We start from the raw sequence: 22,840 nt of genomic DNA on the forward strand, positions 1-22,840 counted from the left end.
GAACAGACCCCAGAGCCTCTCTTCCAAAACCACAGCCCTTACCACATGTGCTGTAGGAGAACCTCCTTTAGCTGCTTCCAGTAGAGGGCTATGACACACAGCTGAGCATGTCAAACACTTCTCCCCCCAACAGTTACCCTGGAGCAGGTCACGGGAATGTCTCCCTTCCCTTCCCCTCTGCCCCCAAGAAAATCAACCGTCCAAATGACCTAGACAGCCTTAGCTGTGTCACAATGACAGTAGGATATGATACCCTATTGCATATCTACAGATTTAACATCATAATGTATTTTTAGCCAGGTGAGTCCTGCACTCGATGTTGAAGAGGGGCAGGTGGCGGGGGAGCGGGGAAGAGGGATAACAAACCCTACAGTTCACCAGCGAGGTGGCCGGTATTTTTCCTTTCTGATTCATCTGGAGGAAAAGTTGTTTCACCTGCACTATTATGGACGCAGCCAGTCACACGCTGGCCTTCCGGAAAAGCCCAGACCCTTGCAGCGCTGATTCGTGAGCTGACAGACCATTCCGGATGGGTCCAGGCTGCACAGACAGCTGTTCCCCCAGCCCCCTCCCTTCCCGGTTGTCCAATGTGTCATATTAGAGGGTGATCAGCTTACACATGCTCCAATATGGGTTCCTTAAGCTTTGTGAGGCTGTGGTTATATATAAAGCCCCTCACTGAGGCTGAAGCCCACAGCCAGTTGTATTAGCCGCAAGCGCTTCACATTCTTAAGGTTCCAGCTGTCGGGAAGCAAGGGAGAGCTGCACAGATCCGGGTAAGTCTCTCTGCTGGGGGATAGGGGGAAAAAAGGAGACGAGCGAACAAGCCATTACTCCCAAGCATGACGCTGCCAATAGACCAAGCAGAAGAGCTGCGTCTCTACCAGCAGACGCTCCTCCAGGACGGGCTCAAAGACATGCTGGACCACAACAAGTTCCTGGATTGTGTCTTGAAAGTCAAGGGGAAGGAATTCCCCTGCCACCGGCTGGTGCTGGCAGCCTGCAGCCCCTATTTCCGGGCGATGTTCCTTTCAGACATGGAGGAGAGTAAGAAGAGGGAGATCGACCTGGAGGACGTGGACCCCGAAGTCATGCGCAAGATCCTCCATTACATCTACACCTCCGAGCTGGAGCTCACCGAGCAGAACGTGCAGGACATTTTCTCTGTGGCCAACATGTTCCAGATCCCCTCCATCTTCACCGTCTGTGTCTCCTTCCTGCAGAAACGTCTCTGCCTCAGCAACTGCTTGGCTATCTTCAGGCTGGGCTTGATGCTGGACTGCGCCCGCCTGGCAGTGGCCGCCCGGGATTTCATCTGCGACCGCTTTGCTCTGGTCTCCCGGGATGAGGAGTTCTACCAGCTCTCCCCTGATGAGCTCATCGCTGTCATATCTACCGACTCCCTCAACATTGAGAAGGAGGAGACGGTCTTCGAGGTGGTGATGAAGTGGGCGGAAGCCAAGGACCGCGAGAGCCGGATCCAGGCCTTGCCGGTCGTCTTCGAGAGCATCCGTTTCCGCCTCATGCCCAAGGATTACATCAGGGACCATGTGGAGAAGCACCCTATTGTGAAGTCCAGCCCGGAGCTGCTCAAGAAACTCCAGGTGGTGAAGGACGCCAGCGAAGGCAAATTCATGGTGGTGAAAAAGAAGAAGGTGAAGAAAAGCAGTGAGACGACAGCTGAGGACAACGCTGTCAATGGAGAAGTGGCTGAGGGGGATGATAACGAGGAGGACGTCCTCCCGGGGATCTTAAATGACACAATGCGCTTTGGGATGTTCCTCCAGGACCTAATTTTCATGGTGAGCAGTGCCGGGGCGGTGGCCTATGACCCCAGCGCTAACGAGTGCTATTTTGCCTCCATCTCGGCTCAGATCCCAAAGAATCATGTCAGTCTGGTAACCAAAGAGAACCAGATCTTCATAGCAGGTGGACTGTACTACAACGAGGACAACAAAGAGGACCCCATGAGCTCCTACTTCTTACAGGTACCAGCTTCGTTACTCTTTTGCTTCTATGGTCCACTAGAAGGATCGTTGATTTTTAGGTTCTGTATAGCACAAAGCCAATGAAACTCACTGTCATGTGTGTTAGTTGTATTTGGCTTGTGTGTCCCTTATAAAAATTCATGCCACAAGCCTTTATTTGCTCTGTCAGACATAGAGACTGATTGAATACTGCTCGCTGTTCCGCATTAAGTCAATGGCTTGTTACATAGTAATATGTAGGCCATGAAAATATTTAGATACTAGCGTGATGGTACTATAGAAAACTCTGAGACAGACAGATTAGAGAGCAAGAGCGAGCAAGAGCGAGTATTGGGATAGATAGATAGATGTATTGCAAAAAAGTTTGGAATTTCCAAATAGGGCTAATGCAGTGATAACTGGGTGAGGATCCTTGGCCTATGTTACGAGGAGGTTGGACTAGATGATCATAATGGTCTCTTCTGGCCTTGACATCTATCAGGGAGGTTTTTATTTCAAAGCTGGTTTGTCCCTCTCTAGCGGCAAATGTCTTGTGAGCTGGCACCAGGCTAAGCACTGTTTGATTTTGCAGCCTTCTGTTCTCTGCCACATTCATCTGTCTTCTGCCACTGAAAACCATGCTAGCAGTCTCATTCACTGCTGTCTTAGGACATTGATTTCCCTAGATAACAGTGCCCTGATGCACGCTGAACCCCAGAAGTAACCAAAGACGTCTATGATCAGCGAGAGAGGTGGGAACCAGCCATCTGAACCTAGGCCTGTGCTGTAACTCCAGGCCATCTTTCCCCTCAACAAAATATGCAGCTAACACAAGGAGCCTGCCTCTCCCCCACTTCCTATGCTCCGGGCTTACAGACACCCAGCAAATCCTGTATCCTCCCTCCAGCACTGACCAATCCCTGTAACTACAATCAGCAATACTCTACAGCTGATGCTCCAGAGGAAAGTGAACAAAGATCATAATGCAAGAAGTAGTTGTGTATAATGCTGCACAAAGCAGAGGGTGTGAAACAACAAGCCCCTCCCTCCCCCCAATCGGGAACCCCATAGGTAGAACGGGCCTGATTCTCCACTTGCCTTCGCCATAGACACCTGCACAGGGTGAGGGTGAAATGTTACTACTCTGACCTAATAGGGTTTTACACCTACTGGGCTCAGGTGTAAGTGTCACACACAGAGAAGAAGGCAATGAAGCATCAGCCCCATCCTAGCTGAGTTCTTGGGGCTGCCTAGCTTGTCCACTGCATAGCAGGGCAAGGACTAAAGGTGAAACAGAAGTGGGGAAGCCAAGGAAGGGGGGAAATTCCACACCCGTAGCCGTTTACCTCTTTGCACCGCTCTTCACACTGACTGGAGGCACTGATAAGCAGAGAACATAGGCAGCGTTTGCGCTCAGCCTGGGAGAACTAATGAACAAACATTCAAGGGAGCACATTTCTGCTGAGCAATGCCGACTAGTTCAGTCGCTGGTAAGGTAATGCCCAGAGATCCCCTCCAGAGTGCCCTTCCCTGCAATTAGCAGCTATGCCAATTAACAACCGGTTAGTCTGCTGCATAGGGAATAGAACAACTCCCTCTGTCACTGCTCCAGTACCAGCGAGTGTGAGGAGTGTGAGTCGGCCCTGCATAGCAAGGAAGGTCCTGTTTAATCTTCATGTCTCCCTTGCCGAAAACCAAACCTTCACAGCACAGCTTAAGTCTCTTCGTGGTCCTGTTGGCTAAATCACAGGAGACAGGAGTTCTAGATTTCTAGATGCTGCTCCCAGCTCTGCCACTGCTTGTCTGTGATGCCTTGGGCAGATCACATAACTGCTCAGTTTCCTCGCCCATAAAATGGGGGCACGGCTAAATTCACGTTTGCGATGTGCTTTGAAAAAGTATTCATTATTACTATTGAACTGTTCCTTTAGCTGACTGTGCCCTTATGAATACAAAGCAGTTTCAAGTCTTTTTTCAGTCAGACCTAGAGAGAAAGTTATACCTAAAAACATTTAACCATATACCTATTACATATATGTATCCGGGTCCATCAATATAGGGTAGTGCGTCTGCTGATACAGGCTTCTAGGGGCCCAATTCTTCTCACTGAAGCCAACAGAGTTAGACCAGGGGGAGGTTTAGTCATACAATTGGACAGACAATGATAAAAAAGGAAAGTTCAGATGCTGATTACAAAAAAAAAAGGGTCATAAATCCAGAAGTCTTGCAAATTTTAATATGAATGGTTATTCAGCTAAAAATTCATATCTGGAAGTGCATTGGTTTCTCTTTGCCATTTGTTATTCTCAAGTAAAATAAACTTCAGTCACCCAATCAGGAAGAAGACATAATAGCATGTGACGGGTCACATGCCATAAATAACAGTTAAATAGGCTGAAAATGTATAAATAGGAAACAGACACAGAAATTAAGATCATGAGAGGTACTCAGATGCTTTGGTGATGTGGGCCATATTGAATCTGGGTAGATAGCTGGATCTGGATAGGTCATAGTTAAAGCAGGTCAATATTTTTCCAATGGAACAGTTTTCCATCGGAAAATACTGATTTGACTAAATCAAAATGTTTCATGGTAACGTGTTGATTAAAAATTTCGACGGGAGATTATCAAAAAATTTCATTTTGAGAACTTTGAAATGTTTTGTTTTGATTTTATCATGTTGACTTACGTGCTATGTTAATAGTATTATATCATACCATATTGCAGGTCATAGTGAAATGATAGAGTCAAAATTAAACATCTCAAAATATTTAATTTTGCAAAAATTTCCAAGAATTTTTGACTTTTTATCCCATTTCAGGACAAATCCAAATGTCAAAATCACAGAATTTCCTGCAGAAACAGAAATTCCATGTATTCAGTCAGCTCTAGTCACAATTCACAATGAATATTAGGGGCAGGACCTAGGCGCTCAGGTACGACAGTGATGAGAACATATATAGACTGGAATAAGTATTATTCAACCACCTTTACTCTTGATGCAAAACCCATTAGCGCTCTTTGCAGTAACTAGCATCTCTCCGGGTGTGGTGTGAGGGTCAGCTGAGCGCAAGAGATCCCCTAGCCCCTGGTTCTTAACCCATGGCCCAATCAGGACACAGCTGTGGCCCATGTGACATCCTCAGGGCCATACAGGTAGTATATATATTGTGTGGATGCAGCCCACAATGGTAAATAGGTTGAGAACCACTGCCCTAGACAATACCGTCTTCTCACAGGTACCACATTCTGCTTTTGTACATTAATTCCCACTGCTCATCTCCAGCATGGCACCATCTCTTCCCCTCTCACACCTGATCATTAGAAAAAAACAACAAAGAAACAGGGAAAGCCAGTCAACTTATAAAGTGACATTTATTTTCAGTGGCCACCTAATGTATTGGCAGAAACTGGATGCCTTGAGGGAGGTGGGTTTTTAGCTACAGGTCTAACAAAAAGGTACTGGTAACCTTGGAAAGAATGTATACTGGGCTGTCAAGACAGGTCATTCCTGTAGATGGCCCTCAAAGCCTTTAGCATTGTATATACTATGAAAAATAATGCCTTTCCCAGAACACTCTCCCTCTTCCCTACTCTTTATGCCATTATTCCATCTTCTCCTGTCATTTGTTTCCCACAAACTTTAGGCTGTAAGGCCCTGGGGGGGGGGGGGGGGGGGGGGGGGGGGGGGGACTGCTCTGTTCACTACTCGGCAGCTCCTCCTTGTGGCCCCATCTGGGGAATTAGCTCTGCCACCTGTGGCTACTCAGTCTGTTGTTCCCCTCAGCTACTCCATGGCCTCTCATGTACTCGGAGTGGCAGCAGTGTCCTCTTCATAGCTTAGCCCTCCAGCCAAGTCAGATTAAAATCCTTCCTGCTTCCAGAGTATCACAAGCCATTTGAGCCAAACTGTCCCAAGTGGTCTGCTCCCCACTGCCTGGTCTGCACCACTCCCGCAGTGGCTGGTAGGGGAACCCGGGCCCACCCTCTACACCGGGTTCCAATCCAGGGACCCTCAACCCAGCAGCTCTGGGCTTTGACTCTCCTTGCCCTTAGTGCTTTAGTCTGGAGATACAGCTCTATCTTTAGTCTCTCCATGCTTAGTCTGGAGAGACCCTGAAGCAACAGCCCATGACAAACAGGGCTTCAGGCAGCAACTAAAGCAGACGCTCCCTGCTGCGGAGTCCCACAATGCTGGCTAGAACAACCGCTGAGCAATGCAAGGTCACTCACCCGCCACTCTCTGTGCTCAGCAAGGCTCAGAGGAGTGGGCTGCATTACGGACAACGCACAGTTAACTCCCATTGCCGAAAGCTATTCCGATGAAATCTCTTTTGGAGGCTGGGAGACGGCGCTAAAGCTGAGGTGGTTGTGGCATGTGCGCTCCTCCTGGCACAATGATTGCTCAGTAACTGAAAAATTCGAGACCAGCTTAGCCCAAAGAGACTGAGTTGTATATAAACGTACCAAGTCATCGTAGAGTGGCCTTCCGTGAAAAGAACAGAGGCCATTCCTACAGGTCACTTGGGTCCTGTTTATCGCCATACATGTAGGAGCCCCCATCATGGAGCAAGACCCCCCTGTGCAAGGCGCTGTACAAGCCCCAGAACAAAAAGACAGTCCCTGCCCAAAGACCTTGCAAGCTTAGTATAAGACAAAAGCCAGCAGGTGGATACAACTGGAGCACAAGGAAACAAGCAAGGAAAGGACCCACAGAGAATCTCCACCCTGGGGTTGCTTTGCAGGAGGCTGCAGAACTGGGCATGCCCTTTGGTACCAGTAGGAATGGGCTCCGCGCTTTGCCACTGCGCACTTGGCCCCTGATATTTTATTTTAATTTAGCAAATTGCCAGAGTAAGAGTAAGCAAATCCATTCTTTATACGTCAGCGAGGGACTGGCGCATAGAATCATAGAATCTCAGGGTTGGAAGGGATCTCAGGAGGTCATCTAGTCCAATCCCCTGCTCAAAGCAGGGCCAATCCCCAACTAAATCAGTGCACACTGTACCCTCATGGCTATTCGTTTCTTTGCAGTATGATCACCTGGACTCTGACTGGCTGGGCATGCCCCCTCTGCCTTCCCCCCGCTGCCTCTTTGGCCTGGGAGATGCAGAAAACTCCATTTTCGTGGTAGGAGGGAAAGAACTGAAAGAAGGAGAACAGACCTTGGACTCCGTCATGTGCTACGACCGACTGTAAGTGCCTGGGAAGCAAAGCAGCTGGGCTGGGGTGTAAGAATGAATCATTCTGTACAGGGACCTAACAATTGAAGTAACATCTAGAGACAGTCTCCGAACGCTAGATCCAGTCACCCCAGCAACTGGAATTGTCCCAAATCCAAATCCCTCCCTTGTGGCTCTGATCCATCTCCGGTACCATCTATTGGGTTTATTGCAATTGAAACCTCCAAGGAAAAGGGGATTGACGCCATTAAGGGGCAGCCAATCAACACTAATTTTATCAAGGGCCAGACTGTGCTCACACAGGAACTTCCCGGAGAGCTCAGAAGGCAGGATATAGCCCTTAATGTTTCGGGCGCCGGGGCAGTCTCATAGGTGTTACAGCCCTAAGAGGACAGCCGTCAGCAAACAAGCCCCTGGTAGATGGCCATGGGCAACAAAACTGGGCTCTGGTCACAACCGCAGTTTAGGATGATGCCGAAAAAGGGATTCAGAGTCTCTCAAACCCGGACCACTCAAGGGTCTAGATTCTCCAAGGTTTTGTGGCGGAAACTCAGAGGATCAGGCCCACTGAGAATTTGTTGGCCTCTTTTTACAACCAAACTTGAAATGAAACGTTTTCTGGAGGACTGCAGCCCCTGCCCCCAATACACCCCATAGTGTGCTATCCTGTGCCACCCAGCTGTCGAGCATCATGTGCTCAGAAGCATGAACATCAATTGGCCTTGCAATCTCAATCCCAGCGAGCGTAGCTGTGGACAAGAAGAAGTGATGCAAGTGACTGCTTAGGGCCTCAGGTGTTATGGCGCCGTGCACTGATCTGGCACCAAAAGGACCAGCCTGATTTCCCTCCCCTCTGGCAATGAGACCAGAAAGGGAGAGCCCACGCTACCAAATTCTCCTTCGTCTCTGGGAGCAGAGAAGGTGGCGTCATACCAGTCATTTCCCTGTAAAGCTAGTTGCCTTATTACTATCATGCAGCAGTGAATTCCCAGGGTTAATTATACATTGCGTAAAGTATTTCCCTTTCTCTGTTTCGAGGTATTTGCATTCCAGTTTGGTTGAGAACCATGCTGCACGGTTCGAAAAATTAAAGCATACACCCACCCCTCCGGCTCTTATATTTTCCATAATCCAGTCATCCAGTGCAACCCATTATGGACTCAGCTGTTAATGAGCAAGAAGCAATGAGTCGTCTGGGAAGATGGAGGTTCACCCACTTCCATCCAAGACTAGGATAGCACATAAAAGATATGGTCTAGGTCAAACAAGAATTATTTGGGGGAAGTTCTATGGCCTGTATTATACAAGAGATCAGACCAGATGATTACAATGGTCCCTTTGGGCTTTATCATCTGTGAATCATAACATCTCCATTCCCAATACTTAACTTTAATCTACCCTGCAGAAAGCCACATGTCCCATGATCTTCTCAATGGAAAAAAGCATCAAACTGTCTTTTCCCACTAATCTAGCAACCACTCCTGGAAATACAGGAGCTGCCCAGCTTCCCCACAGTGGTTAAGACTAATCTTAGCATATGTTTTGTATCGTGCACTATGAACTGCCTGAAGTATTAAATCTCACTGAAAGGCAAACAGAAATGCCAAACAATCCTTCCCCGTCTGCCTGCAATAAGCTGGAATAGCTAGTGAGCTGGAGTCTTTTGCTCAGTTTATATTTAGACATGTCTGCACTGTTTTATTTAGGCATGTCTGTTTCATAGGCAGAGATTTCAAACCAATTCCCATTCCTATCAACCATGGAGTTTCTCTAAAACTCTCTTGGGGAGGAGGCTCTCTTTGCTAAGTGGCCTGAAGTGCATGTAGTTGAAAAAGACGATAACCAGGAAGAGCTTTCAGGTCCTCTTCTATGCAACTGGGTTTCAAAGTGACCAGCACAATAATCATACACGGCCCCTCTTTATTGACAGCTGAAATTTCAGCAAACAGTCTTATCTATTGATAGATGGATTATTCCTGCTTGAATTAGGGGTTAGACTTGGTAGCTCTAAGGTCAATTCAATCCAGAACTTTTTGGTTTCTATGGAAGTGCCTTCCACTGGTCTTCAGTCTGTGGAAAGAGACATTTGTCGGTGTGTGTGAGGGACTGTTTGGAGTGGTGTGTGCAGTGTTTGTATAGCATGGTCGAGTGGCTACAGGATGGAGTCAAGAGATCTCCATTCTAATCAGGGCTCTGACTGTGACCTGCTCTGGAAATGCAGGCGTGACACTTAGGTCCAGATTTTCAAATGCGGCCTCGAATTTTAGGTGCCGCCATATTTGGGTGCCCAACGTTAGAAAACGAAAGCCTGATTTTAAGAAGTGCCGAACACCCAACACCCCAACTGAGTGTCACACTCAGTTACTCCCAAATTAGTGGTAACTTCTGAAAATGTGACCCTTAACCTCTCTATACATCAGTGCCTCCCCCTCTGTAAAGCCAGGATAATGCAGGTCTTACAGCGGTCTCAATCAATGAATGTTTGTAAAGTGTTTGAGATCCTGGGATAGAAGGTGCTGTATAAACATGAAGCCAAATACAACAAGCTAAGCGGCCGAGAGGATGCTATAGAAAAGAACGGACATTATAGCAAGTATCCCGTATGTCGTTTCTTTTTCTTAGTGGTCAACTATGAATTTGTTAATGAGTTTTTAGACTCCATGCACTTTGGGCAGGAACTCCATCCATCCACCTACGGGGTTGGAAAGCACCTCGTGCCTTCTGGATGCTACCCCCCATCTAAACAATATAATACCTTTGCTTTCCGTAATCCTTATACAGGTCATTTAAATGGGGCGAGTCAGATCCGCTCCCCTATGCGGTCTATGGCCATGCTGTGGTATCAGACAAGGATCTAATCTACGTCATAGGAGGCAAAAGAAGTGACAAGTAAGTGAAAGAACAAGGGATATAAAAGGTGTGGGAGGGGCAAAACATCTCTGATGGCACATGGGTTGGGCTGTTTCCACATCCTAGGTCATGTCTAGAAGAAGGAAGTCGCGGAGGGAGCTCTGTTGGGTACATAAGTAGCGTTCTAGGGTAACCAGCAGATTAAGGAGTGGAGGGGAACAGATGGATCAAATGGGGCTGGGGGGGCTAAGACGTGGAACCTTTCACTTCCAGGCTTCTGGTCTGAGTCCAGCCTTGATTGTGTTGCTAAAGTTTCTCTCAGGGCTCTTGGGCCCCCTGTCTAACTCCATTGAGACGAATGGGACATCTGCACGAGGATCAAGGACAATATAAGGCCACAAGACAGAAAGCATATCCTCCTCCTTCCCCATATAAACAAGCATAACAAATAGCAGGAGAGGACAGAAGAGACATGAGAATCCCCTTAGCAGGGAAGCTGCCTGGCATCAAACCAAGGAGCTCTGCCCGGGAGAAGGCTGGTCTGGCACAGCAAGGCCCAGCTGTCACAACCGCAGCAGTAGTCAACAACCTCACCAAACATTCCCTCAGGCCCAGCTGCCACTTATTATCTGCAGGGAACAAGGCCTCAGCATAACCTGCTGCCTTCAATGAAAATTCCAGCCATTGTAAAACAGCAAAAATAAATATTGACAAAATAAGCCTGGCCTACCACAGCAAAGATAGGCCCTGCGCCAAAGAGATTACAGGCTGGAAAGAGGGTATATACACAGCCAGATACCTCCTAGATTGGAAGCTCTTTGGGGCCGGGACTCTTTTTATTAATTTCTGGTACAGCATCAAATTTCATCATCAGTACTTAGCAAATAAGACCTGCTGCCGGGTGCATGCATGCAGATCCCTGATTTGCATATAGCTAGACAGACACATAGCTAGCAATGATGGGTTTGGGCCCTTTGGGGTGTCACCTGATGTGCTGGGGTGCCACTCAGTCAGCCTATTCTGCCAGCCGGGGTCCCCTTTATCTGGGCAAGGCTCACAAGCCTCTTCCAGCCAAGCACACAGGCAGGGCCATGCCCAGCTGCACAGAGAGACAGCGATCGGCTCTGGAAAGATTCAGCCTTAGGGGCTTGCCCCAACACTCTGGTGCTCACTCCCTTTCAGGGGTACAAACCCAATGGTTTTATGAAATTCGCCCCCTCCCTCAATGTGGAGGGAGATATGCACAACTTCTTGCCTCCCCCCCAGTTAAAAATTACATCAACTGGTTATATTATAAACAAGAAATAAGTTTATTAACTACAAAAGGTGAATTTTAAGTGACTAGTAGAGATAACAGAAAGAACAAAGCAGATTACTGAGCAAATAAACCAAAGCACGCAAACTAAGCTCAATATACTTAAGAAACAGGTTATAAAATGTAATTTCTTACCCTAAATGTTATTTTAGGCAGGTTGCAAAGTTTCTGGGGTTCAGAGTTCCAGTTCTATTTCTTTTCAGACTGGACCCCTGTCTCAGTCTGGACTCCCCACTTGTCTTCCCTTCAGGTGGCTTTAGCAGTCTTTCTTCCTGGGCAGACAGGCCATGGAGAGAAGGAGTCCCATTTGCCTTCCTCCCCACCCTTAAATAGGATTTACATGAGGTGGGAATCCTTTTTTTCCCAAAATTGACCCCCCCCCCCCTTCCCTTCCAGTGGAAAGTTACAAGAAGTCCCAGGTAATGTTTAGTATCACGTGACAAGACCACCTGACTGTAGAATCAGAGCATCCATGAGTCAGTGGCAGTATGGAGCGTCCACAGGAAGGCCAAGCCTTTTCAGTCCATTGTCCTCTCTGATGGGCCATCAGCCCTGTCTGGCTTTTCCATGGTTGTACCTGAAGTGTTAGCAGTGGGCGTCACCCAAAGTAGCATAGTTGAAATACAGACACAGAGTCAATATTCCTAATTTCAGATATAGAAATGATACAGGCATATACATTGGATAATCCCATTCAGTAAATTATAACCTTTCTAATGATATCTTGCAAGATCCATCTTGCATAAAGTACATCTCAGTTATGTCATATTCATATCATAAGCATATTTTCATAAAGAATATGGAGTGAAATGTCACATACACAACACCAGGGTGCAGAGGCGCTGATGCCATGGGTGCTCCGGGGCTGGAGCACCACGGGGAAAAATTAGCGGGTGCTCTGCACCCACCGGCAGCCAAGCTCCACCCTCCTCGCCTCCCGCCCCTGAGTGCGCTGCGTCCCCACTCCTTCCCCTCCCTCCCAGCGCTTCCCACCACCCCCGCTGCCTAACAGCTGTTTGGCGACGCTTAGGACTTTCTGGGAGGGAGGGGGAAGAGCGGGCACGCGGCAAACTCAGAGGAGGAGGCGGAGAAGAGGCGGGGCAGGGGCAGGGACTTGGGGGAAGGGGGTGGAATGGGGGTTGGGACTTTGGGGAAGGGGTGGAATGAGGGCAGGGCGAGGGCAGTGCAGGGGTGGGAAGAGGCGGTGCAGGGGCGGGTCGAGCACTCACCGGACAGAGGGGAAGTTGGGGCCTATGCCAGTTGTGTACATCGTCAATAGCGTGTACTCAAGAAAGGTGCCTGTTGTACAAAGGAAAGACATCTATTGATGTGGGCTCAACAGTAAAATGCACTGGCCCCCATTTCAAGTGTAGCAGCAGAGTCTGTAAGTTACAATCAGCTGCCGACTTAGATCGATACTCCAGAATCCCTCGGCACCATGGAACAATTCCACGTAATAATTCAGTGAGGTTGCTTTTCCCTCTTGCCCTTTTTCAGGAAGTGCCTGAACAAGATGTGCGTCTACAACCCGAAGAAGTTTGAGTGGAAGGATCTGGCTCCCATGAAAACCGCCCGTTCTCTGTTCGGAGCAACCGTACACAATGGCAAGATCTATGTGGCAACTGGCGTGACCGACTCTGGCTTGACTGACTCGGTGGAAGCGTATGACATTGCAGCTAACAAGTACGTACCATGGCTCATCCTCGGGAGGAAAATGCTATAGCAGGGGTGGCCAACCTGTGGCTCCAGAGCCACACGCGGCTCTTCAGAGGTTAATATGCGGCTCCTTGTATAGGCACCAACTCCGGGGCTGGAGCTACAGGTGCCAACTTTCCAGTGTGCTACATGGGGCTCACTGCTCAACCCCTGGCTCTGCCCCAGGCCCCAGCCCCACTCCACTCCTTCCCCAAGTCCCCACCCCCTTCCCCTGAGTCTGCCGCACTCTTGCTCCCTCCTCCCCCGAGCCTCCTGCACACCACAAAACTGCTGATCCCAGCAGGCGGGAGGCTCAGGGATGGAGGGTTAGGTGCTGATCGACGGTGCTGCTGGCGGGTGGGAGACACTGGGGGTGGGGCGGAGCTGATGGAGGGCTGTTGATGTGTTACTGGGGCTCTTTGGCAATGTTCTGGCGCCTTCTCAGGCTCAGGTTGGCCACCCCTGTGCTATAGGGAGCAGCTGCAGGAATGTATGAAACAACCTGCCCCCAATCAGCCAACGATTTGGAGCTGTCTTGGCTCCATCCGTCCAGCTCCCTGTGCAACTGATGCACCTCTTCACCTGGTGTTAGTTATTGCCAATTGCCAGTGCTGGGCCAGGGGCATTTGTCTAGCGCCAGAGGCTTGCTGCAGTATCAATAGCTTGAATGCACAGAGAGCCTGGAGAGTGGGATCACTCAACCAGGACAGAGGCAGAAGGTCTGAGCTGTTGCATCCCCAGGCATTGGGATGGGGTAGCCTCCCTGTCCAGATATCCAGATATATCGCAACTTCCAGGGGCGACTCTCACTTCTCAGCCTGGCGAGGGTGTGAATGAAACTCAGCTGGGAGGGGAGATTTCGGACTCCTTCCTGCTCATTAACAGCTTGATCCCCACTGGCTTCAACGGGCTTGAGATCAACTGCTGAGAGCGCACCGGGCACAGGCCATGTAGCTCTAGGAACTCAGAAGGGAAGGAATCCTGCCAAGGGCTGTAGTAGCCCTCACACTGACTGCACTGCCCCTGCATGGTTCTGTGTAGTCTTAGATCCACCCCGTTGCCCTACCCCAAAAACCCGTGGTGAGTCTGGTGCTCTGTAGTATGCAAGGTGGTGCAAACTCTCCCCTCCTACACACACTCAGCATAAGCCCACCAGTCACGTTGTGTAATGCATGACTGGTAGGCACTCAGATGCCCCAGTGAGGAGTGCAGCATAAGAACCTATACAGATAAGAATAGGATCGATTGTTTCTGGTGATATCCAGTGTCTTCTGCATCTCCCGAGGGGAGTTCCAGGTGCTCAGCATTCCTGAACATCAGGCTGTGGAAACTGGGCACCCCAAACTGGAGGCTGCTTTTGAAAAAACTAGACCTAAGCAACTTGCCTGAGGGCCACACAAGCCGGCGAGTCACACTACTGGTATTAGCTCTCAGAACTCACCAGATTCCAGGCCCACATCCATGCTGAGATAGCTGCCCTGATAGAGGGCGCCCAGAACACTTTGCTAACAAGTCTAACCTTTCTGCCCGGCAGGTGGGAGCCCTTCACTGAATTCCCCCAGGAGCGCAGCTCGGTCAGCCTGGTGAGTCTGGCTGGCAGTCTGTATTTACTTGGTGGATTTGCCACAGTGGAGACAGAGTCAGGAGAACTGGTGCCAACCGAGCTCAATGACGTTTGGAGGTAAGAGACGTCGCCATTGTGAGTGAAGGGCATGGCTGGAGGCTGAGTTCTTCTGGAGTTTTAACCAGAGGCGGTTTAAAATCCATTCTCTTGCCTTGGTTTTATTGCTGTCCACTGATCGCTCACTTCTCCCCCGTGATTTTAAAAAGATTTAAAAAATGAAGAGGGGACAGAAATGAGGGCCACAAAAATGGTTCAGAGGCTGGCGAGAATGCCTGACAGTGAGCGATTTAAGGAGCTCAGTCGGTTTAGCTTATAGAAAAGAAGACTGAGAAATGACAATCACAGTGTATCACTTTCCTGGGGAGAAAATACCAGGTCCTGAAGGGCTCTTTAATCGAGCAGAGAAAGACAGAATAAGAGCCAATGGCTGGAAGTTAAAGCCAGACAAATTCAAACTGGAAATAAGGAACCTTTTTTTTTTTTTTAACAGTGCGGGTGATTAACCACTGGAACAAACTAGCAAGGGAATTGGTGGATTCTCCATCTCTTGATGTCTTCATATAAAGACTGAGTGCGTTTCTGGAAGATACGCTTTAGCCAAACATAGGTTATTGGGCTCAAAACTGGGGTAACTGGGTGAAAGTATATGGCCTGTGTTAGACAGGGGGTCAGACTAGTTGATCATAAAGGTCTCTTCTGGCCTCGAAGTCTATGAAACTGGAAATTTTAAATCACCCTTTAACCAAGGCCTTGTCTGCACTGGAGAAATTTTGCACATTTCCTGCTAGTGCTAACTTTGGGGTTGAGCCTCACTGGTATGTGCTTAGTCTTGGTGCCAAAAGGCAACTCAGTGTTCCAAGCGCCATGCTGACCAAATCTGCTTTGAACCAAGACAAAATACGAGACCACTTCCCAAGCAGGTTGACTGTCAAAACCTAACCAACTTGGGAGGAGAGGGATCTATGGGATGAGATCCTCAGCTGTGTAAATTCTCTGAGCTCCACTGACTTCATTTGAGCTATGGCATTTTACACCAGCTGAAGATCTGTCTCTATCACTTCTCTGGCATGGGATCATAGCAAAGCTAGGTGTGTATTTACCAAGCGATGGTGGTTGTTTAAGTCCAGTCCCCAGTGGAAAAATACCTACTTCCCCAAGACCTCTCTAACTGGCACCCTCGTCAGCAGTCTCAGCAGAGAGACCACTGCCATTCAGTCCTTGGGAAGTGACCTATCCCTCCTCACTAAATGTGGGGAAATGTGCTAGTTGATGCCTGTACTGTAGCAGTTCTGTGGAGTGGACTTAAGCCTCCAGAACTGTCAGTCTGGCATTTTTCATTAGCTCTAAGAGCCAAATTCAAAGTCTGTTGACTTCAATGGACTTTAGATAAGGCCTAAGTCCATATTCAAATGACAGAAACTGACCAAACAAGTCCTACCTACCAATCTTGGGAGCTGCCATGATATATGGAATCATAGTCCTTAAACAAGAGGCATGTATTAAAGAAAACAAACTACAGCTACTGACACAATCAAACAGGTCTCCACACAGCTTGAGTTCCACTTCTGTTTCTCTTGTTTACCAGACACCACATCCTAGCTGGAACTCTACACACAGAGACATCTAGTGGCTGAATAACATGCTGCAAGTAAACACATCACTAGAGCAGCACTGAATCTGACTATTTGTCATAGCCAGAGCTGGGATAGGGAACACAGTTGGTGAGAATAAAGTTCTTTGCTGACCGTAATATTTTGTCTCCCTCCCTTCAGGTATGATGAAGAAGGGAAAAAGTGGGAAGGTGTCCTCAGAGAGATCCAGTATGCCTCAGGCGCCACCTTCGTTCCTGTGCGCATGAATGTTTTACGGTTAACAAAAATGTAAATGACGCGATGATTTATGTTGTTCCTGGGTTTTTCTAAGTTCACATTTATTGATATAAATGGGGTGGGGAGGGATTGTATTGGTTAAGCCAGAGAAACATATCTGTGATTTGTTGCCATTTTACTTCACCCAGCAGGGAAAGAGGAAGGGAAAGAATTAGAATGGATCCTTATAGGAGCTTAAAAGCTAAAGCACTACTTAGAATCCAGATCTGGAGACCGCCAGGAGCTGTGGTGGCCTGAGCACGGGACTCATTCTATCTCTAGGAGCAGATTTGTTTCCCTCTTCCTTGTCAGGAAAGGAACAGTAACCACATTTTTCCTTCAGGGCAGAATCCTTTGTTTTCCAGGAATTCACATCCTCCCCTTCCCCATTTTCTCCCTCCATCCAACAAGGCCCTTCATCATCTCAACCACTCTTCTGACTGGGGAAGGCTGGAGGCTGATCCCAAAAGAACGAAGCAAGCCAGAATGGCACAAAGGTCACTCAAACTCAGCTCCTCCCCACACCCGGTAGCCAGCCTTACCACATGGGGGTCAGTTGTCTGCAGCAAGGGAAGCAGATCTGTGCTGTAGGCATTTGGAGCTGGTCTGAAGCATGTAGCGCTAAGCAAGGTGAGAAGCCTTGGCCATTTTTTTGAGCGGAACTCACGCTAGAAAGAAAAGAGTAAGTGTGGGAGTGGGTAGGGGGATTTCGCAGGCTGGATCAGCAAACAGTGCGCTAGAAAGATAAGGCTAAAAGGAGTGAGCACTGAAGAACAGGTACAATCAGACCAGACCATGATGATAGATGTCTCAGACAGACACACACCCTCGGACTGACCTCCACACCTGCCTTTTGAGTTTTGTTTCCTTGGCCTCAATTAATCTTTACATTCAGGTGCTTTCTGTTCCCTTCGAGCAACTGTTACAAAGGCAGAAGGGGGGACATGCCTTCTTCATGTCATCAGGTATTAGCTCTCCTTCCCACTAAGTAGAGGACCTACACTTCCCTTCATCTTTCTCTGATTCCTAATGTAATTAAAGAACCTCTTATTGTCTTTTATGTCCCTTGCTAGGTGTAACTCATTTTGTGTCGTAGCTTTTCTGATTTTGTCCTTACCTGATTGTGCTATTCTTTTGTACTTCTCCTTAGCCATTCATCCATGTTTCCACTTTTGGTAGGATTCCTTTTTGATGTTCTGGTCATTAAAGACCTCCTGATGGAGCCATATTGGCTTTTTACAATTCTTCCTGTCTTTCTTTTGCATCAATGGGTTAAAAAGTAAAGATAAAGATCTATAACAAACTGATATATCTATTTGCTTAAGAGCAGTACTTTGATGCCTGCTCCAAGGAGGTGAGGGCTGCAGCATGGGAGAAATCCTCTTTTTGTGCTAGCAGCTGCAGAAGCAGTTGATTTGTCCCTATAGTCCTGGTAGTTTTATTTCTGTTCAGTTTGATTCATTACCTGGAGTCTGCATCCCCCCACTTCTTCACAATAACAGAATCAACAAGTGCAGTGATCGCACACAGAGTTTTGAAAGGCTTTGTTGCCTCAAATTTCATTTTTCATAGGGTTGTTTTTATATTTACAATGTCACGGAAATTTGTAATGTCCTTTCCTTGTTTTTTCTTAAATCATAGTTTGCAAAATAGATCAGTAAACCTCAAGATCTCATCAGCTTTTGAATCAGTGGGCGCGTCCTACCAATGAAATGTGCATTTTTTAGGCGCCAATAACAATTTTTGATAGAGAGAAACACAACTGTACTTCTAGTAGACACAAATCTTTGTTGAAGTGAAAGTCTAAGGATTCCTATGTTACCTGACCAGTGTTTTATTTTACAATAAAAAAAAGTGAGACACACAGTGTGTTTATGAGTGTGTGTGTGTGTGTGTGTGTGACAGAGAGAGATGACCATTCCATAGCAACTAAACCTTAGAATCAAATTGCAGCTGCATTGAGCAGGTTTGGAAACTAGTTGTCATGAGCACAGCAAACCTGGGTGCTAGGCAACCCAGCAAGCTCAGCTGGTCCCCCTGAGCCTTCTCCAAATGGTCCTGCTTCCTAATTGGGCGCAGGAGCCAGCAGCCCGCTACTTGAGTCTGGCAGCTTCAGTGGCTGCTCAACGTGTGCCATGCCTGCTCCAGTGCTTGCCCTGTTTTTGCCTCCGCTTCCTGCTCCAGCCCTGTTCCTGCCTTGCCCGTCTAAACTGTTCGAATCGGGCCCCGCACTTCCTAAAGCTGGCCCTGCACATCCGTGTTGCAAAATTGTATTGGGGGCCAGGTAGGAAAGGCTGTGCCTCCCAAAACAGCCTGTCCCCCCCTCATCTGACCCCCACCCATGTCCTGCCCCCCTCAGAACCCACAAGGGCCGCAAGTAGGGTGACCAGACAGCAAGTGCGAAAAATCGGGACAGGCGGTGGGGGGTAATAGGAGCCTATATGAGAAAAAGACCCAAAAATCGGGACTGTCCCTATAAAATCGGGACATCTGGTCACCCTAGCCGCAAGCAACCCATCAACCTCCCCCCGCTCCTTGTCCCCTGACCACCCCCTCCCGAGAGCCCCCACCCTAACTGCCCCCCAGGACCCCTCCCCTCCCCCTACCCAACTCGCCCCGCTCCCTGTCCACTGACTCCCCCGACCCCATCCACCACCACCTGACAGACCCCCGGAACTCCCACGCCTACCCGAACCCCCCCGTTCCCCATCCCCTGACTGCCCCCCAGAACCTCCGTCCCCTCCAACCACTCCCTGTCCAGCCCCTGCCTTATCCAACCCCTCCTCCCAGCGCCAGCCCCAGCCCCAGCCCAGCCCCCTTACCATGCTACTCAGGGCAGCGTGTAAGGATGCCAGGCGGCCCGCTGGAGCTCTCAGTCCCCCTTACCATGCTGCTCAAAGCGGCAGGAGCTGCCCAAAGCACTGGCGGCGCGCTGCAGCTCTGCGAGGGTGGGGGGAAGTGGGGAAGGGGCCAGGGGAGCCTCCCCAGCTGGGAGCTCAGGCCGGCCAGAGACAGGACGGTCCCGTAGGCCGGATGTGGCCTGCAGACGGGAGTTGTTTGCCCACAACCCCGCCTCTTTAACAGCCGGTTCTACACCGGCTTCTACATTTAACCACCGGTTCTTGCAAACCGGTGGGAACCGGCTCCAGCTCCCCACTGGTCCGAGGGTGCCGGGAGGATCAGGAGGCGGAGGCCAGGCTGGAGCAGGTCGGTGAGGAGCAGAGGCTAGTGCAGGGTCAGGGCAGGGCTGGGAGTCTCTGGAGCTTGGTGTCCTGCAAGGCAAAAGCAGGACGGTTCCTGGGCAAGTCGTGCTGTTGCTCAGACTGAGCCGCAACTCTGACAGGGCGGTGGAAATACCTGGGCCTGGGGTCACCTAACCCAGGCTCTGCTTGGGGATAGGTGGCTGCTGCCAGCCTGAGGGCTGACTCGTCGCAGCACCTGAGCGAGTAGCTCCGGTTTGGCTGCAAGTTTGTCTCACCAACAGAGCCCAGGTCTCCCGAGTCCTCGTCCCGTGTCCTGTCCACTGAACGACACGTACATCGCAGTCCGCGGCAGAGCGTTGGACTCCTGTCACTTTGGGGAGGGGGGGGGAGCTATGAAACATGGCCGAGAAGCAGCAGTCGGGATTCACCACCTCAGCCATGTCGCCCCTGGCCTCGCTGGCCACGGGGAGCAAGAACCTCACCCGGAACACAGAGCAGGTGGAACGGTGCCTCGCTCTCAACAACCCAGCGCATGCCAATGGGTCAGTTGTGGGCCTCTCAGTAACTAACAGCCACTCACCATGGCGTCTGCTCTGTTCCTCTCATCGCCCTCTCTTTTCTTCTTGACAAACAAAGCCTTTGGAAGCCACTGATTGTTTCTATTCAGCTCCGCCCCTCCCCTTCCATCTGTCTCCCTGCCCAGCCCCATCAAGAGACTACGTGTAGCTCTCGCTGCACCGGTTTCCCCCAACTGGCCAATGCTACATGGTGCCCTTTGCTGAGCTGCATGGTGGCTAGCATGCTGACAGCGCACCAATGGTCGGCAGAGGAGGAGATGAAGACTCTTGGCTACCTGAGCTAATTTCCTCTCTCCTGCTGACAGAGGCAGGATGGCACCAGATGCTTGATCACCCATCAGAGGAACCATGATTGCTCGGTGGCTCCAATCCAATAGCTTGAGCTACTCTCTTTGGGCCAATTCTGATCTTACGTCTTCTACCAGCATAAACCAGAAGTGGCAACAAGAGATTTACTTTAGTGGAGAATGAGCATGAGATCGGAATCTCTCCCACGTATCATCTTCTAATAGGATCCAGTGTTAAAATACGGGAATTGGGTGAAGCGGGGCTAAAACATAAGGGCCCCATCCTGCAAACTGCTGAGCACTGGCAACTCCCATCAAGGTCAATGAAAGCGGAGGGAGATCAATTGGGCTACAAGTGAGAAAATCCAGGAAGAAATTGTATGGATTTTACCTAAAACTCCCACAGCCACAACAAAATCACAGAGATTTTTGCAGAGAAAACTGAACACATTTTGCCAACATTCTCAGCGGTTTCTTGTTGTCCCTGTATTCAAAACAAGAGAAAGAAAATGAGTCTTATTTGTGGCCATATTTACACTACCTACCCAGAGGATAGGTTTTAAAAAAAAAAAAAAGAACAACAACAAATAAAACCCTGAAAAAACTATTTTTGTAACTTTGTGACTTTTAGTCCTTACCTGGAGTCAAAATGAAGCTGAATCAAGGACGAAAGAAAGGACAGAGAGCACTCCATTTAACGAATATACTGTCACTGGTTTCATTATTTAATGCTGAAAGAATGTATTCAGTTTCTGTCTCATGTGAATGACGGATGCTATGCACTCAGCAGTGCTATCAGAGGAAACGGATCGAACACAGACCACTAGTAATTATTAGCGCCAGTTGACAGAGATGCCTTCCCCCACTGCTCTTTGTCTAAGCACAGCGACAGGAGTCTAACATAATGCTATGTACACAACTCTGTGGTTATGAAGGAAAATTATTAATCATGGATACATGCATCCGACTGGCTTCTTTGTTAAACTAGGGACGGGCCGTGTGAGATCCTGGAGCAGTACAGGGCGTGACTGCTTGCTTAACTTTAAGCACATGCGTAGTTCTATCTCTATCCAGCTAAATTACACTAAATTCTATGGAAGTTAGGAGCCTAAATACGCTTGAGGATCTGGGCCTAAAAGCCTGATTCAAAGCTCATTGAAATCACAGGGAGACTTTCCATTGACTTCATGGCTTTGCATCAGGCCCTTGGCCACCTGCTCAAAATTAAGCATATGCTTAAGTGCTTCTTCTGCATCCTTTGAAGCAAATGGCAAAGCTCTCACTTGTCTCTGTGGTGGGAGATCAGGTCCCACGTGACTACGTTGATCTGGTTTTGTGGCCATTCTTTAAAAAAGCCGTACTTACGCGGGTGTAAATCAGGAGACAAAGCCGCTCAGGCTGTGTGGTGTCCCAGTAGATGAAGATCTGGGCCAAGGTGCAGATTTGATTTACAAAGAGAAGGTAAAATCCGCTAACGTGAAACAACTTGCCCTTTCTTAATGTGCACCCCGCAACCCCCAAAACAATCTACACACAAATGGTTTTCAAGCACTTGACACTGAGGATGGACAGTTGGCATAAAAGGGTGGACTGAACCCAGGGTCCTGAAGGCAGCTCCAGGCAAGGGACCAGGGAAGCCATCTCCTTCCTCATTCTTCTCCCCGACAGTGGTGTGGCTGATTCCTGAAAAACTCAGATCTCTGGTCTATCTCCCCCACCTTCCACACCTATCCTTGGTGGCTAAGACTCTGTTAAAGAAACTGGGGAAACAAGAAAAGTCTGGGAGAGCATCAGTGACACATGCACACAGGAGCGTGTGCTCCTGTTCGGAGGTTGGTCAGTAGGACACAGTTAATAAGCACAGTTAATAAGGTATAGACTCATAGATTCCAAGGCAGGAAGGGACCATTGTGAGCATTTAGTCTGATTTTCTGTATAATACAGGCCAGAGAACTTCTCCGAAATAATTCCTGTTTGAATTAGAGCATATTTTACACAGGAATCCCACCTCAACACCTTGAAATCAGGTGCCAAATTTCTGGTGTTGTGGCTACAAATTTGGGAGAATGGGTCAAAATCAACTGCCAAAAATTGACAGCACTAGTGGTCAATTCAGTCCTCTGCTATCTCCAATTGCAGCATGTTCACGCCAGTCTCCTAGATCAGTGCTTCTCAAAGTCGGTCCGCTGCTTGTTCAGGGAAAGCCCCTGGTGGGCCGGGCCGGTTTGTTTACCTGCCGCGTCTGCAGGTTCAGCCGATCGTGGCTCCCA

General features: G+C 48.8%; 1 protein-coding gene across 1 annotated transcript; it reads left to right on the forward strand.

Annotated features, from left to right (window-relative positions):
• Nucleotides 1-272: 272 nt before the first annotated feature.
• Nucleotides 273-18,368, forward strand: KLHL40 (kelch like family member 40). Its single transcript, XM_008170757.4, has 6 exons — nt 273-1,988; nt 7,002-7,162; nt 9,932-10,039; nt 12,813-12,998; nt 14,545-14,691; nt 16,407-18,368. Exons 1-6 carry the CDS (start codon nt 843-845, stop codon nt 16,516-16,518), a joined length of 1,860 nt encoding a protein of 619 aa, XP_008168979.2. The 5' UTR covers nt 273-842; the 3' UTR covers nt 16,519-18,368.
• Nucleotides 18,369-22,840: the final 4,472 nt, after the last annotated feature.

Source organism: Chrysemys picta, chromosome 2, assembly GCF_011386835.1.
Source record: "Chrysemys picta bellii isolate R12L10 chromosome 2, ASM1138683v2, whole genome shotgun sequence".
Taxonomy (NCBI): Eukaryota; Metazoa; Chordata; order Testudines; family Emydidae; genus Chrysemys; species Chrysemys picta.